The sequence below is a fragment of the Mastigoproctus giganteus genome, chromosome 3 (assembly GCF_048544385.1).
Source record: "Mastigoproctus giganteus isolate SK-2022 chromosome 3, ASM4854438v1, whole genome shotgun sequence".
NCBI lineage: Eukaryota > Metazoa > Arthropoda > Arachnida > Uropygi > Thelyphonidae > Mastigoproctus > Mastigoproctus giganteus.
In genome coordinates, this window is record NC_143577.1 from 153066676 (window position 1) to 153083262 (window position 16587).

Below are 16587 nucleotides of genomic sequence, written 5' to 3' on the forward strand. Positions count from 1 at the left end.
CAACAAAAAGAGAAAGCTGTTCACAGAAGAAGTTGTTTATGCACGGCTTTCCGACCAATGACATTAACAAAAGTAAATCGCGCTAGGTGGGCACCAACTAATATGGCTTTTGACCTCGTGGTCGGCTAAATTTTATCCTCTTTAATTGCACAGTCGTTACGAGAAATGTTGTAATTATGTTCGCCACCTCCACTTTTAAATTATTAAGAGATCAGAAATACGGCAAGGTGACTTGTAGACTCTGTTGTAACTGGAATTATTCTCTGTGCATGAGAACTGCTAAACGGTAAAAGAGAGGAAGTTTAAATCTCCTCACTTGGCTTTGGTGCATTTAAGATTAGCATTTTCACTTTGATAAGTGGGACAGATTTTCCACTGAATCCCCTCCCCTTCTGACAACAATTATATAGGTCTTTCTCTTGTTAATTTCCCTTACTCTTATGATCTTTCAATCCAGCTGATAGATGAAAATAGGAAAGCTCACTGTGGCTTGGATACTTCTTTGATCAACCCTCAAAAATTGGAGCTTGGTTCTACCTACCAACTCAATTGACTATGGAAGAAATTTCTAGAGATCATTAAAGCAAAGACAGCAATTTCAGAAAGAATGTGCTGTAGGCACGGATTATTGACGTTCGCATTACAGGATCATATGGTTAAGTGATCTATCGGATTACATTGAATTCTGAATTGGGATTTTGTTGATTTATTTATTCTTATTTGAACCATAGTAGTAGTAAATAAGCTCACCCAAAATTTAATGTCAAGAACGCCACGATGTTCGGAAATCATTAAAGCAAACTTTAAACAATATTTTAATGAGATCTAGACGAGTAATTCCAAGACTTCATACTTCATACGAATCTAATCGAGTTTTTTTTCTTTTCTTTTTTTTTATTTTTCTCTTTCAGTTTTCTGAATACGATGTTTAGGAAAACTGAAATATCAGAATTCGTCATAAATCATTATTCTAATCAGCAGAACAGAGTTAATATAACTTTAAATAAAGTTATTTAAAGATTTAAATAAAGATTAATGATTTAAATAACTTTAAATAAAGTTATTTAAATCATTATTCTAATCAGCAGAACAGAGTTAATATAACTTTAAATAAAGGCCAATACTGAAATTCTCTAAGATTCCTTTAAGAAAGCTTAATTAAGGATAATGAAAGAGTATAGCAATAATAAAACGTTGTCCAACAGTTAAGGAACAATTGGGGATCTGCTCGGCCAGCTCCAGCTGCGTTTAAATGAAAGAGGATAATCCTACAGAGTGGAAAGATAATGGAGTCGTGTCTGTTCATTTTTTTCACTTTAAATATTGGTTACTGGAAATAGTGGGGCAATTTCTGCTGTCTTCTCATTAAATAAGACAGCATAAACTCGTGTGCTGGCAGCAGACACATTTTTTTTTTACTCCTTTATTAGGTCAAGTACAGACTAATGGCTTGCATATAAAAGAGTAGTTATTGGAGTCGGCTGGGGGTGGAGGAAACTTCATTTACTTCAGAAGAGTACGTTCTTTTTGAGGTACTCCAGGATGAAAGCGAGAAGACTTAAAACTGACACCGTCAAATAAATCCGCCTTAAAGCTCTTCTCACCGGAAACATGCTCCTTAAGGTCTTATTTCTCGGCCATCCCACCTGCAGGCACCGCTCACAATGTCAGCCCTCTGTATACATGACATCAACACGAAGTTGTTCCAGTCTTTAGTGATTCTAATTTCCCTCCACTCTCAATGACAGTGCGTTATCGCTGCATTAACCTTTTGATCTGCCATCGGCTCATCAAAGCGCCATGCATCCAACGCAAGAGACAATAGCATCGGCACAGCAGTCTTTCTTTCTACTGCATACCCATAATGCTTTCTTCGTAAAACACTCTTTCTAGGTCATGAACCTTGTCTGTACCTGTTTAAATTCACTCAAGTCGACAACGGGGTTTCGCCAATGCATGGGATACAAAGAGAGAGGGAAAAGGATGAGAACTGTTTGGTGCTGTGAAGAGAGATATTGAGATGGGCAGTGAAAATGACCTATTGTGAAATACGCATGCAACCATAACTATCTTCGACGGCAGACATTATAGGAATTAATCTAGCTATATTGAATTAAAACTAAATTTGGGTATCAATGAATTCATCGGGACTTGGGTTTTCTTAATTTATAGACTAAATTAAATTTATAAATGAGTTTGTTACTAAAAAATTAAAAACAGAAGGTTATATTAAGTAAATAAATAATTAAGTTGTCAGTATTTTATCTAATGAAAATAATTGTTATATTTAAAATCAATCTTACTTGATTAATACTCCAATAACGAGAAATCCTTTCTAGGTTCCAACCTTGTCTCCGACGTCAGCATTGCATGCAACAGCCATAACATATTGGTCACCATCTCCACTGTTTCTAATTTCAACGGCATGATTTATCCAAAGGGACTTTCCAAGAACTCGACATGCATGACAGAATACACCACCGCCGGACCTCATGTGGTCTATTCCCTCCCTCTACGATCCTGTAACACAATGAGCACAGACATCGTAAGTAATAAATAGATTATTATTCCCTGTTTAATGTAGAACTAATCGTAAGGTATAGTGATTAAAATTAAATGACCAGTTTTAAAATTTAATAAAATACGGTTTGTTAAATGGAATAAAATTTATTCGATCTTGACTAATAGAAATAGTTGTTCGTTTCAATTCATATTGTTAACGGTTTGGGTCAATACAAATATTCTGAAATGGCATCTGTGTTTACAAACCATAATTGATTTTCTACATGAAAATCAACTTTGAATGAGTTGTTTTATTTGTGGGTGTTATTCATAAAGGTTGATACAAATTACTTCTACTCTTTAAAGCACGATAAAATCATTTGTTTTTCAGGATACAAGTGGTTCGCATCAATCTTTAAAGAATTTAATATCTTATACAATTTTTTTTTCTCAGAATTGAGGGGTCGAGTTTTTGTAACATATATGTTCTTCACTTTTGTAGGATGACGGCGTGGAATATTTCAACACTGTGGTCATCCAACCTCACCGGAAACTGGTCACCAACCAGGGACGTGGTTATCACATCCGATGTAGATATCAGACCAAAGAGAAGACCATTACTTCAGGATTCAATGTGAGGTACGCTTGACTGCGATTCTACACGAACTCTTTCATCAGTACGAATTATTAACATCTTCAAACTAAACACTTAAGAACAAATTTTCTAAGTAAAACTTTCTAATTGCAAATTCTAACTCTTTGTCCATTGCTTGTGGTGTTCCATCCCTTTACATTATCTATTTCATAGCTGTGGGCGTATTTCTGAAAACTTCATTAGCGCATTTCTAAAAACTTCATTAGATTAATGGCACAGTATGCCACATAGATGGCCTTCGCCCAATAATCCACCTCAAAAATGATGTGTGACTGGCAGAGTCTAGCATACCTTTCCTTGAAACGGAACATCTCAAGGCCCTTAGGAACGGTTCACAACCCTGACCTTGACTGGCTGGCGCAAACTCTACTTAGACGATAATCCCAACTAATTCTAAGCAAGTAAGAGGAGTGTGATGAGAGATTACGTCATATTTCCTTAATATGTTGCACACCTGGTGGAATGCAGCTAAGGATATCCGGTTGCTAATTTTGCCCTGACTCGTTCATGAAATAGACAGTGAATGTTATTTCCCATCCCCTATTTGCTGCAGCGACGAATGATTATAGCGTACAAAATAAACCTTTGTTTCTTTCTGAAAATGAGCGTCCATAATAACACGTTTGGGTGATAGTTTAGTTAGCTCGAAGTTCAGACACTGCTTTTATCCCTTTCATTAGTAGGAGAGAACGAAGCAGAAAGAAAAGGGTATGCAAAGCGATTCAAACCTTGACCGAATGCATTTACTACGAGGTATGTTGATATTCTTACTAAAATGTAAGAATATCAGCATGAATTCGTTTATGTTCTTACTTGGTATGCTTTCGGATGGGACTTTAAAATCTCAGTAGATTACAGAACCGAATAACGAACTCAGTTTATGGCTCAAATAATGCCTTTTATGAAACAATTCTAGTTCAAAAAAGCAAAACAATATTTCTAAGAATGGTTAATTTTAAAATTTTAATCCATCTCAAAATATTAAACCTCCATTATATCAAGGATGTAATGGAGATTTACTATTTTGAAGCAGTATTTGCGTTTTGTAGATGATATTTAGTCTTATTTCGCGACCGAGGATTATGAATTATCTAGAACTAATTATAAGGATCTGTGGATACATCTGTAATTGATCGACACCAAATAATTTGCAAGTTATTATTAATTAATGCGAAATTTTCATGTTTAATGATGAACGTAACATTCCTGGGCCTTAATGAACATAGTATCCATCACGATTAATTTGTAACACAACTTAATAAAAAAATATTCATTTATATTACATAATTACATGCAAGGCATAAAGAGTAAATAATAGAAATAAATAAGAGTAATAGTTTTTTCTGTGAATTGATTTAGTTTATTTATTTAGTGTTAACTGGAGCAAAGGATGTAAAGAAGAAATCTTATATATCTTCAATCCCCCTAAAAAAAAAAAAAAAACTCCCCACATCATTTGTCCTTTCTCCTCTAATAATTGTCTAATCCTTCCTTTAATTTATTTAGTGTCCACTTCCACAACACCTGATGGAAGTTTGTTACAACAATGAATTACTCTCTGGCTGAAAGAAAATTTCTGCATATCTATCCTGAAACCATCTGTTTTTCAATTTAAATGTATATCTTGTTCTATGTGTCGTCCAAGAAAGAGTAAGGATGCCATCAGCATTAAGTTTACTCAATCCATACAAAGGCTTACACAGTTCAATGGGATCTTCTCGAAGGTACCCAGTTAGAGAAGACCGCAATTAACAGAAATGAAATCTTTCTTTGTAACAGTACTGTTTTATGTCCGGGGCATAAATCTTGTTGCTCTTATTTGTACTCGTTCCAACAGATCCTCATTCTTCCTAAAATGAGGCTTAAACACTTGTGTGCAGTGCTCAAGATGCGACTTAACTAGTGGTTTAAACAGCGGGTTAAAATCACCTCCTTGTCCCTGCTGTCAAAATTACTGATATCATTGTGAAACTCCATGAGTTGTCCTAGTAGCCTATCTACACCGCTCACAAAACTTCATGTCGGACTGTACAATTACTCCTAGGACTTTTACGTTTTACACCACTTTGAATGTGTCTCCGAATTGGTATATTATTCTGAGATTACTTTTACTCAAACGATAGTATTTTGCGCTTAACAAAGCTGAACCTCCACTGCCCTCAACTCGGCCCATTTGCCTAATTTCCCTAGTTACAGTAGCATACTCTGATTCTTATTATTAACCTTGGTATTATCAGAAAACTTGACATGCCTTGCAAGTCCAACAAGAGCACTGTCCGATAATAAGAACTCTGTCGTTGTCCACTCAATCATCCTTTACCTATAACAGTAACTTGCCCCTAACGCCACATTACTCTAATCTGCATGGCAGTCTTTCGTGTAGCGCAGTATCAAAGCTTTACTCAAATCTAAGCATACGAGTATATGGCAAAATTAATTCTTGCACCCAAAATTACTTTTTGTTCCTTTGCATAGTCGCTGATCAGATTGGTCAACAAGATTATCTCGTAAGAAATCCGTACTGTAAATGCCACATAATTGTGTTCCTGTCAAAATGATCCTGCGTTATTTCTTTAACTACTGACTTCATTATTTTCTCTGGAACAGAAATCAAGCTTGCAAGTCTATAATTACTCACATCCCCCCCCCCTTTGATTTTCCCTTTGTCAATAGGAGAGACATTTTCACAGTTCTATTGCTGGGTGAAGGGAAATTTTCATACACATCCATCCTTCGTCAACTTAAATTTATGCTCCCTCACGTGTGTAGTCTCAGAAAGAGGAAAAATGGCATTCACATTCGGCTTACTCAAATCCTTCAAGGCCTTATATACCTCAATCAGATCACCTCGCAGGTGCCTAGTTTCCAGAAGCTGCAATTCGCAAAACTAAAACCTTTATAGGTAAGAGCACCCTTTTGTTCCCTTCACCAATCTTGTTGCCCTTCTCTGAACCTGTTTCAGCAGATCTATATCCTTCCTAAAGTGGTGCCTCCAGACCTGTATACAATACTCAAGATGCCGCCTAACTGTGCCCTTGTACAAAGGGATAGTTGTCTCCTTATCCTTGCTAGCAAAGTTTCTGTATGTCGTTGACAAAACCCCCATGAGCCATCCTGGTAGTACGGCTGCACTTCTCAGGGAATTTCATATTTGACTGCACAATTACCCCAGCTCTTTTTCATTTTTTCATTATCTTAAGTGTAGTACCACACAGCTGATAAGTTACTCTGGGATTGCTGCCACCCATATACAGTATCTTGGCGCCTCCGTAGCCAGGTGGGCAGGAGCAGCAGTGCGTAGCACACGCTTCTTGATCAGACCGGGGTTAGAGCCCTTGACCACCAAATATGGAGGATGCGGAAAGGTCAGGAAATAACCACCGCATATCCCCGGAGCAATATGGCCTTAGTTGCTAATGCTCCTAAAAACCAAATAACAACAACAGTATCTTGAATTTGTCAATATTAAACGTCAACTGATATTTCTCAGCCCATTGACCCAAATTTCCTAGATCTTGTTGCAGCAGCTCACCCTGATTACTGTCGTTAACCACCCTGCTAACCTTTGTATCATCTGCAAACTTTGATATTAAGCCTGATATACCTTCATCAGTATCATTAACATCATTGAGAACAATGGACCCAGCACTGAACCATGGAGAACTCCACTGTTAACATTAGTCCACGAAGAAAAGTGTCCATACAGAGAGTGGTTATCCACTCTCTGTATTCTTCCACTTAACTTCCTTTATCCATAGTAGTAACTTGCCCTTAATGCCACATTGCTCCAGTTTATACAGCAGTGTTTTATGTATAACAGTTTCAAAATCCTTCGTGAAATCCAAGTATATGATATCCAATTATTTTTTGCATCCAATTCCTTGGCCACTGCATCAGAGTAACCTATAAGATTTGTTAGACAAGACCGCTCCTTAACAAATCCATGCTATGACTGCAGTATAAATTCATTCCTGCCCAGATGGTCCTGCATTACTTATTTAACCAGTGACTCCATTATTTTCCTGGGACAAATGTTAAACTAACAGGTCTGTAACTACACATGTTACCTTTTGATCCCCCCTTCATGTATTAGCGATACATTTGCACATCTCCAGTCCACAGGGACCTCCCGTGAATCCAAGGATGCTCCCATAATTATGGCTAAAGGCTTGCTTACCTCCTTTCCTGCCTCTCTTAATATAATTGGATAGATCCCATCCACCCCAGGAGGTTTTTTTATATTTAGCTTCAACAATTCCTCTTCCACTTTCCTTTCAGTTATCACAAAATCATTTAGCTCCCCACCGGAGTTGAAAAACTTCTGGCATCCCCTCCCCTAAAGAATTCCTCATGTGTGAATGAAGATGCAAAATACTTATTCAATTTGTCAGCAACCTGAGCAGGGTCATCAGCAGTTAGCCCACTGACATCAAGTGGCCCAATGTGATTCAATCCTTTCATTCTATTGTTAATAGCAGCAAAGAAGTCTTTGCTGCTTTTCTTTGCCAGAGACTTTTCATAATGTGCCTTAGCTTGCCTAACCTCCTTTGTGGCTTGATTACAGACTAATTTATATCTACCATAGTCTTCTGTATCACTTGACAATTCATATGCATCCCATGCACTTTTCTTCTTTGCCACTTGTCTCCATAGTTCACCTCTAACATCCATTTAGGTCTAAGCTTTGAGCAGTATTTCTTCATCGGCATGAAACACCTAGTAGCTCCCATAATTACTTCCCTGAATGCTTCCTATTTAGAATTTGCTCTTGGTAACATCAGTTGGTCCCACTGTCTAGAATTTAAAAACTGTCTGAGACCACTGTAGTTACACTTATGAAAGCAAAAGCCTTTTCCTTTACTCTTGACAGTAGATATACCTTTAATCAAATTCCACATTAGTACATTGTGATCATATAGCTGCATATTCTTATTGCATGAAGAATCACTGCTGATAACCAGATCAAGAGTATTTCTTCCTCTTGTTGCATCTCTAACATGCTGCTCTAAAAACAGTCATACAATAAATCTACAAAAGTCTTGCTAGTGTGTGAGTGACCAACCCACAAATTGCCTTCATCATCTAGAAAATTAAAATCCCCCATTATGAGACATTTTGATTTACTGGTCCACTCTATTTCCCTGTATAGCTGTTTGGTGTACTCAACAAAGTCATTAGTCCTATAACACACGTTGGCATATGTTATGTTACCGAGATGGTTTGTTATTTTCCATTGTTCATCTTGATTTATAGTGAACCCATTGACCTTTGGCCGGATAATGGTCAACGATTGAAATACGATCCTTTTGGAGTTTATAAATGTGGTATGCTTATAGGTTCCTTCTCTTTATTTTTAATTTAATTCCGTTTATTGTGGAACTAGCACGCTACCTTTGGTGGGTGTGAGCATGCATCTCCTTGGGCGGGGAGTCTTACATTTACACTGCTGGAGGCGAGCTTTGCTTTGTTTTTTCTTATTTTTATTCATTTAATTTTATTTTGAATATTATGTTATCATACATTTTTGTTGTTCTTATTTTCTACATTAGTTTGGAGAGCTAACCGAGTTTGTGATTATAGTAAAATAGCGATTACAATAAATCCAATGACCCTTCCACATTGATAAGTATATCGTCAAGAGTAACATACACCAGTATTAAAATTAAAGGAATTAGCAAATTATTGTCCGAAATAGAAACGTAAATAGCATAGCAGTTTTTATCTCCTATTTATGGTGTTAGCAACTAGTGGCAATATATTATCCATTAAAAACGATAGATGAAACAGAAATCTTACAATAATTCATTCTGAACAACTCTTATCTTTACCTTGTTTAGCATGTTGGGAACAACACCGCTCATGGCGACAGCTCCTATGCCTGTATGCTCTATGCGTATTTATCTTGGAGATCCCCATGAAAGCGTAGTGGCAGAAAACGTCAAAATCGGAGATCAGCTAACGCTTTTGATCAGCATTGACTTTCAAGGTAAGAAGATGGGGGCATTCCCCATCTATTCACTTATTCTTATCGCTATCTCTTACTGAAAAACAATTAAAAGATCAATTCCACATAATATTCCTAGGGAATATTCTCTGGAATTGATAAAAATTGGCGTTTATAAAAATGTCTACCATGCTGTTAAGAGAAATCTTCCTCAAGCGTTTTTCACTGAACACCGAAGTTTAGAAATGTCATTAAAATTAATTCTGTTTATAATTTTAAAGTTATTTTACTTTATCACTGGGTATTATTCAGTGAATACTCTTACAAAATGATATTTTGCTTAATACGGTATTTTATATAACTTAAAATATCCGTTACAATTTAAAAACATTCCACTGCTTTGAAATCCAAAAATTAAATTTGAGCACTGGGATTACAGAAGTAGCACAAGCAAAAACAATGCAGGGAACGAATTCCTTGGGGGCATTCTGGTAGTAAATAACTTTCCTTTTAAGGAGGCATAGTTTGTTGAAAGCTTTTACAAGTGGCGAGAACCAATTACACAAATAGCTCTATTTAGGGATTTAGTAATTTGCTTCTCGTTCAAATCAAAGATCAGGACAGATCGGCAAAGAATTAAAAACATGATCGTAAATAATTTCTCGAAAACAAAAATTTAGACAACAATCTCTTTGATAATGCTGAAGCGAATGTTTTTAATCTTGGAAAGTTTCCTTTGTATCTGTTTTGCCTCAGTGGCAGTGTAGTCGTATTGCAACTTGTCACTCGTCCGAAGAGGACTAGATTCAAACCTCTTCAATAGCAGACGGAGAATGTAGAGTCTCCATAGTGAGTTACTCTCGGTTTTTCATCTCTCACAAATATCGGCTATTAATGCACACTTGTAATCACAAAATATACGTTACCTCATGCTGGGGTTATGGAATTGGTTAAGGAAAAGAAGCCAAACGTGTTTCCCATACTAACGACCACAGTAAATGCAGTAAAATGATGGATTTGGATATCTAAAACGACAATTCAAATCATCAAGGGAGGCTGATCGAGATGGACGTCAAGAACTGCGATGACCCTTAAATATGGTGCCAAATATGACAACAAATAAGTTAAGCAGAGGTTCCCAAACTTTTATATCTTACGCCTCCTTAAAATATTTCATAAATTTCAAGTGCAAATAAGTAGATCCGACACAAAATTTAACTATGAGTTTATAAATTAATATGGACTTCAATACATTTAATTTCAAAGTTTGAAATATTGAAATTTGACATGAAAGTTTCCACAAGAATTTCATATCCGTAGAGTCACAAAAATTTTACAATGCAATCTTTAGTGGGAAGGAGCGTTTAATTACTCATCTGCTCACACTCATTCCAGCATCATTTCTGGCTGCACCCACTGTTATTACAGCTGTTAATTTTTTTTTTTTTTTCTGTTCAGAATAGTACCCTCAAATTTTCAAGCACATCTCACCTTAATTCATTTTTTCTCTTTTAGATGTCTACGGCATTAAAGTCACCAACTGCCTGGTTAGGGATGGAATGAATTGGGGAGAGCAACCGCTCATCAATAATGAAGGGTACGTATGGTTTTGTTAAGTTATAATTAAATCACTTAAATTGTTGAAATAAATACTCATATTGTACTGATAATTCGCGAACTGTCTTCTTTTTTGATTATTGCAATACTTTCAGTAAAAAGAATTGATTGATTTTAAAGAATTTGCAGTCAGAGCTGTTAACATGAAAGCCTGGAACCACTGCATTCAGGCGCTAGTAACATCCCAGTTTTGAGTTTCCTCAAAAAGGGGACATATTTATAGGCTTTTTTTACACCATGGAAGAGTTAGTTGATCTCATGCAATGGTTGTCGTTTTTACCCCTGTAAACTCGGGAATTTTATAGCAGGCAAATAAATAGACGCAATTTACAGACACAATACACTAGCATTCAGAGCTTTAGTTGGTATATGCATAAACAAACAAAAACAACGTGCCGAATCTGTTGTTAGATGACACATGAATTATAATTGGTAGGTTTGCTTAGTTAAATACTGATTCTTCATTTGAATTTAAATGGTGTAATAAGGCTGTTCGAAGTTGTAAAATAATTAACACTGATCATGAACTAAGAAATCATTCAAAAAATTTTGTATAGTCAGGAATGCAAAATGTTTTATCGAATCTTCCCAATCAAAAGGACATTTAAATGTGTATTTAGAGTGGTGCGTTAAGCATATTGTGTCTGTAATGGAGCGCGCGTATTCTTCAGGCGCCTCCGTAGCCAGGTGGGAAGGAGCAGTAGTGCGTAGCACACGCTTCTTGATTAGACCGGGGTTCGAGCCCGTCACCACCAAATACGGAGGAAGCGGAAAGGTCAGGGAATGACCACCGCATATCCCGGAGCAATATGGCCTTAGTTGCTAATGCTCCTAAAAAAAAAACCAAACCAAATAGCGTATTCTTCATTCAATTTGCTTTTTCTGGACGAAAAATCCGTGCTAAAAGACTTTAAAATACCAGATTATTCACCGCTTGGAGAAATAAACGGACACTATTTTTCAAGAAAAAAGAAGTTTTATTCGAAAAACTAACCATTTTTGGACCTTTTTTTGTTCTTGATGGAAGCCATGAAAAAATTATGGAATTTTGGACAGCTGATATTTTTATCTACTGCAATCCACTTCACTTCACTCGCAGCCGTCATCAATTACTTAATCAAAGAGAAATGCTGCTTCTTGTTCAACCATTTTACCACACCCCAAGAAAGTTCCGCTGGATTCAAATCAAGAGTTCTGTGTCAACTCGTGCTTATAAAGCTTTTAAGCGTGTCCTTATCGTTTCGCAGGTTATCATGTTGATGCATGCAGAGGATTTTCGATTGTCACATTATAGTTAGTTGTCAAGAAATTGTCCAAAACATCAATGCACAACATGTACATGGACGTTATAATGACTATAAAACAACCATTTCAGGCCAAATAATAAAAAAGAGATTCTACGTGATACAGTGGATGTAATTATGTCTCTTCGAAAACAAAGAGCATTTTTATTATTTAACTTTGTATTTAATAATGCACTTTTAATAATTAAAGTGGATGGATAAGTACCAAACGGTTGGAGAATCGGGAGTATTATCGAATATATTGAAAAAGCAGTGGCATTCAAGTTTTTAAAATATTTAGTTTAAAATATTTATATTTATATGGTGTTATATTTTTAACTACATTCACGAGATATGGAAACATTTGAGTTTTTTTTCGAAATTTTTACTCAATTTTAGTTTAACTTTACAATTTTCATAGGTGTCCCGTTGACGAGGATATAATGGGGCCGTTTGAGTACTTTCTTAACAAAACCCAGGCGACGGTGACCTTCCCTGCTCACAAGTTTCCATACACCTCATCCGTTTACTACCAGTGCAACGTCCGTCTATGTCTCAAGAATGGAGCTGACTGCGACGATGTGGTGAGTACTGCTTTTCATGGCAACATCTTGTTGTTTAATCAAAAGTGGACATTCATTTGATTCTCTGTTCACTCTTCTTACATCACATGTCTCAGTACTTCTGGGAAATAACATGTTAATTCTGTAATTCGTCAGTTTAATATCAATTCGGTTATGTGTTAGCTATTTATGTTTTAGTCCAGGAAAGACTAAAACATGTTTATCGGTCGCCCAGGCTGTGGGCTGCCGATAAACAATGAATTCTTTCATGTAAAAGACTTCAACTAATCTCCCCACCCCTCACGTCAATTTTCCTCGCAGAAGCTTCACTTAGAATTGCGAGAGAGGGAAAGAAAATGTTCAAATACCTCTAAACATACGCATGTGGTTCAGGGTACAATCCCCCTCCGTCAATTAAAGTATATATATACATGTATGTGTACGAGGGCTGTTAGAAAAGTAAGGTAACTATTTGCGTGAAAGAATTTAAACAGAACAAGGAAACGACACTTAAGTGAAGACACACTAGTGAACTACTTTTAGATATAATCACCCATATCATTCAGGCAGTTTGGGACAAATGCCGTATTATTTTATGTAATCATGCTTTTTCATCATAATCAGTGCTCTACCAAGGGCAGGCCTACGCATACACTCAATTACTTATCCGTATCCCATTTTCCTCGGCTCTCCTCTTCATCTTCCCATATCCAACATTTTCTCTTAATTTATCTATGAAATGGGCCTCTCCCCCTCACTTTTTACATCTCACATCCTTAATCAATCGCTCACTTCGCAACAAATGTCTAATCCAAATTCCTTTCGCCTTCTGACTATTTCAGTAAAACGTCTCCTCTTATCCACCATTCTCAAAACATCCTCATTTCTCCTTTTGTCAACCGATCCTATCTTTTCCATCCTTCTTCATAACCTCATCTTAAAACTTTCCCATCTTTTAGTATTCTCTCCATTCTGAATGTCATGTCTTTGCTCCTTTGTACCACGCTCCAAACGAACAATGCATCTTATCACTCTTAATTAATCTAAATTAATCCTTCCACTTGCCTCTTGGACATAGTCAACATTTTCCCCACACCGGGTGGGAAAGACCTGAGTTCGAATCCCGTCAATGTTACTAGGAATTTTTATGGTTTTTTTTTCACAATGTTAGTCGGTCTCAGTCACATTGTGAAAAAGACCCAAAAAATTTATTCTTGCGATGTTTTTTTTATTAGGGAAGGCGCAGCTTTACTTTTCAAAGAGCCCTCATGATAAACCTGCGAGATCAGTATCAAATCTAACTTGATATTACTGTTATAATTAACTGAAGGCTTATGAATTAATTATAATTAATTCATAAGCCTCAATTTCTTGGGCACGTCAAACAGAATTAAAGCCATAAAACTTTTGTTTGTTTCCAGCCTCCAGTGTGTGGGGATCAAGGTTACAATTTGCATAGGCGGAGACGTGACACTAGCATTCAACAAAAAGGAAGTCTAAAGGAACTGTGGGGCGATTTAGATTTTCGAGATCTCAGTGTTGAAGTATACTCCGGCCTGTACGTAAGCGAAGTTGATGAGCCAGAAGATAACAGTAAGTACAGAAAGCAATAAATTTATTTAAATAAAAGAATACAGTAAGATTCGAAAGTGAGAGATTGTGAGAATTTGAGAGATTGTGAATTCGAAAGTGAGAGATTAAATGCAGAAATAGGTACAGTTTTCAAATGAAAATGAAAGGTGTTTTCTAGTTTTATAATTAAATCCGTAATAACTCACTGGCTCAAAATAAATGCAGAATAATTTACTGAGACAGTAAACATTAAATAGCTCATTAATGTAACAGTTAATAAACTGATGTAATTAAGTTTTAATTACTTCTTCAAATACATAAATATAACTGACAGTAAGAAATTTAATACAATATGGTTGTCACGAGTATAGTTTAATTCTACTTTTCTTAAATCTCTTGCAGAACTCCCAATCGCATCTGAACCTCAGCAGACATTCGCAGAAGAGGAATTCTGCGTGTCCACGAGGAAATTCGCTATTGGAATCGCCATCGCAGGAGTATTACTGATGCTGGCTGTGATGCTTCTCGTGGCTTGTATACTTCATCGCCGAAGACGCAGAAAGGGCACCAGCACTGCGGATAGTTCCATCTATTCCGGTCCGTACAGTAATCACGCATTCAGCCGTGACTAGAAGAGAGTACTTGGTTATTCTCGAGTCTGTCCAAACCATAGACATTGCTTATAAGCGCAAATGAAGACAGCAGTGAAACGAGACAGACATCGTTGATCGATCTTCGTAGCTTCTACTAAGACAAGCAAGCACTGTAGACAACATCTTATACGGTCACACCTGACTCACCAGATTTGCTATTTATTATGTGCCAAGCACTGAGGTTGCTATCTTTTTAATTATTTATTTATTTGAAATAGTGCCTTATTAGGTGACCCATACATATCAGGACTGTACATTTCATCCTGCCTCACGTGTTGTGGTTGCCCCATCTTTTAGCTTGTCGACTATTAGCCGAAAATACTCATAAATCAGGTAGCTGCTAAGTTAGACATTTTTCTAACACTCTTTCATGTGTGTCACTACGATGTAGTAAGAGATTTCGTTTGTCCTCGTCAGTGAGGAAAGAACTTTTGTCCCTTACAGTGGCTAAACATACCTCATTCATTCGCCGTTGTCACTGCTGGGTAGGGTATTTTGTGGGCTAAGGATAATTATTTCGACTCTACTTGAGTCTAGGCAGAGAAGGTTTACGTCACTTGGAAGTAGAAGCCAGCCTGTGGACGATTTTCAGTGCCTAACAGTTCCCGTGGAAATGGACAGTTCTGACTCCACTCCAACTGTTCACCGTTCCTTGAACGCTGGCTTTGGCATGCGTGCAATAGAAGAAAGCCTGTCATAGAGGGGATTCCCTTCAACTATTATTTTTTCTTTCTGTATACTTTACTTTCTCACATATGATGCCAGTATTCGTTTTTGCTTTCTTGAGGTTACCATGACTTACTTGGTGAAATCATTTAGTGGCAAATGTACAGGAAATACTGATGCTGGAAGTAGAACACTGCAATAGTAAAGGTTCCCTAAATTACTCCATACTAAGACATCTTGCCAATAAATGAAAAGAGCCCTTTCTTTTTAGAAAGGGCTCTTTCGTACAAACAAAAATTTGAACGTTTGTTCATATCCAAGTTGGTTCAAATAAAAGTTCATATCAAATAACATTGATCTTTTCACCAATCTATAAAAACCAGAGAGTCTACTATTGCAATGAATCTATTTCCTAATATTTTCTTTGCCACTTCCGAAAACAAAGGCCTCCAGGAGCCGAAACATCATCTTGTGATTCATTGAGCAACTCCCAAGACAGCGTTAAGTAATTGAATTTAATCAATAATAACCAAAGTTATTTACTCAAACTTGAATTGTTTAAATAACGAATGTCTGTAAATAGTATTTTTAATTTGAGGTTACCTCGGTAACTTTAAAGCCCTTTTAGGCAGCTAAATGAACGGTTTTAGGAACATCCTAAGGGTGTGGTGAGAGGGTCGGGAAAAGGGAAATGGGAATCTTTTTGTCCCAACTAATGTACATAGAGGAAGTCTGCAGGGATAAGCAGCCAACTGTGTTTTACATCGAAGAAATGTTTTCTTCCGTTTGCTTGCAGAGTTGGGCTATGACAGCAGAAAAAAAAACATGTTTCTTCAGTTTTTTCTTCATATTTCCTCGTGGATGTTCCTATTAATAATGGACATTGTTTTTGTTGTGTTGTCCCTGTGAATGTTGCAGCTGTAATATACTGTACTTCTGAAATCCGCTACTGGTGACATTAATAAAGGGTGCCACTCTTTTTAAATGTTGGTGTTCTGTTTTAATTGTAATCAACGCAAACACTACTTTCCTACCATCACTTGCTGTGTTAATGTGACTCTCTGTACTACAAAAATTACATTCCACACCACTGTAGAAATATTAATCCTAGAGTTATTAGTCTAATGAACGA

The 16587-nt window shown here is 36.7% G+C and overlaps 1 protein-coding gene across 1 annotated transcript in view; it reads left to right on the top strand.

The window, feature by feature from the left end:
- The window catches only part of LOC150088333 (cuticlin-3-like), a 64478-nt gene extending 49710 nt beyond the window's left edge, over positions 1-14768 (top strand). The window contains exons 4-10 of the mRNA XM_090370725.1: positions 2340-2545; positions 3005-3141; positions 8995-9143; positions 10617-10698; positions 12423-12585; positions 13986-14157; positions 14539-14768. Of these exons, the coding sequence (XP_090226851.1) occupies positions 2340-2545; positions 3005-3141; positions 8995-9143; positions 10617-10698; positions 12423-12585; positions 13986-14157; positions 14539-14768 (1139 nt within the window). The remainder of the gene's footprint in view (positions 1-2339; positions 2546-3004; positions 3142-8994; positions 9144-10616; positions 10699-12422; positions 12586-13985; positions 14158-14538) is intronic.
- Positions 14769-16587: the final 1819 nt, after the last annotated feature.